Source organism: Ailuropoda melanoleuca, chromosome 10, assembly GCF_002007445.2.
Source record: "Ailuropoda melanoleuca isolate Jingjing chromosome 10, ASM200744v2, whole genome shotgun sequence".
Taxonomy (NCBI): domain Eukaryota; kingdom Metazoa; phylum Chordata; class Mammalia; order Carnivora; family Ursidae; genus Ailuropoda; species Ailuropoda melanoleuca.
The window spans coordinates 21370910-21371901 of NC_048227.1; the positions used below are offsets into that span (position 1 = coordinate 21370910).

Here is a 992-nt window from a genome sequence, read left to right on the forward strand (position 1 = left end):
GGACCCCGGGGGATCGCAGGGGCGGGACTTCGGGAGAAGTTTCTGGCCGCCCGCGCCGGGACCGCGCAGGCAGCGAGGCGCGCCGAGGCGGCGGCTCTGGCCCAGGTCGTCGCAGCAGCACAGGAGGCTGTAGCACAGGTAAGTGCAGGAGAGCGAGAGCGTGAAGGCGAAGAGCAGCCTGCGCGCCCTCCGCGGCTGAGCTGGCCCCGCGCGGCCCAGGACCCTATAGGCCATGGCTCCATGGGCCCGCGCCCGGGGTCATGGTTTCCGGGGGGCGCCGGCGGCGGAGCTGCTGTGGCCCTACGGCCGCCTAGAGGGCTGGCGCGGCGCTGCCCCGGCCCCGCGGGTCGGGCGTGGGGGGCGCCGTCTTCTCCGGGCGCTGCCGGCCGGGGCGCGCACCATGCCCGGGGATCCCGGGGGCGGCGGATCCTCGGGGCACAGGCGGCTGCGCGTCCCACATCTCCCCGTCCGGGGCCACGGGGCTCCGGGCGGCTCTCCTCGGGTCTCACGTGCGCCGGCTTCGGAGCGCGCCCAGCGCCGGAAGCTCCATTCCTGGTCCCTGGAGCGCGGCGCCCCGAACGCTCGGTGGCGGCGCGGCCGCGCGGGCTGGCGGGCGGGACGGGACGGTGGCGCTGGCTCGGGCCCCCGCTCGGGCTCCTCGAGAAATGCCGAGTCGCGCGCGCTGCCGGCTCTATTTAAGGAGTCGCCTGACGTCAGCCGCGCGGGTCCCCCGAGCCCGCGCCCCGCCCTGGGACCTGGCCCGCCCCCTACGCCCCCACTCTCCTGCCGTTCCCAGGGACGCACTACCCCGGGCCCTCCCAGCGCAGGCCCCTCCCTGAGGAGTCCTGGCCGGCTTGGTCTGGCGAGGCATTTACTCCTCCAGGGAGCTAGACGCCCCCACCACCCCCAGGGCTGGGAACCCCGGTCCAGGTTGCGCCAACATCCACACCCGGGCGCAGAGGCAAGCACTCTACACTGATACACGGTCCCAC

At 75.7% G+C, this 992-nt stretch overlaps 1 protein-coding gene across 2 annotated transcripts in view; it reads right to left on the reverse strand.

Annotated features, from left to right (window-relative positions):
* HS3ST2 (heparan sulfate-glucosamine 3-sulfotransferase 2) overlaps positions 1–265 on the reverse strand; it is an 86382-nt gene extending 86117 nt beyond the window's left edge. Inside the window, exon 1 of one of the 2 annotated variants that reach the window (XM_034670262.1) lies at positions 122–265. In XM_034670262.1, coding sequence (XP_034526153.1) covers positions 122–234 — 113 coding nt within the window. In that variant the 5' untranslated portion in view covers positions 235–265. Of the gene's footprint in view, positions 1–4 lie in introns of both variants that reach the window. The other variant, XM_034670261.1, reaches the window with a different exon arrangement.
* Positions 266–992: the final 727 nt, after the last annotated feature.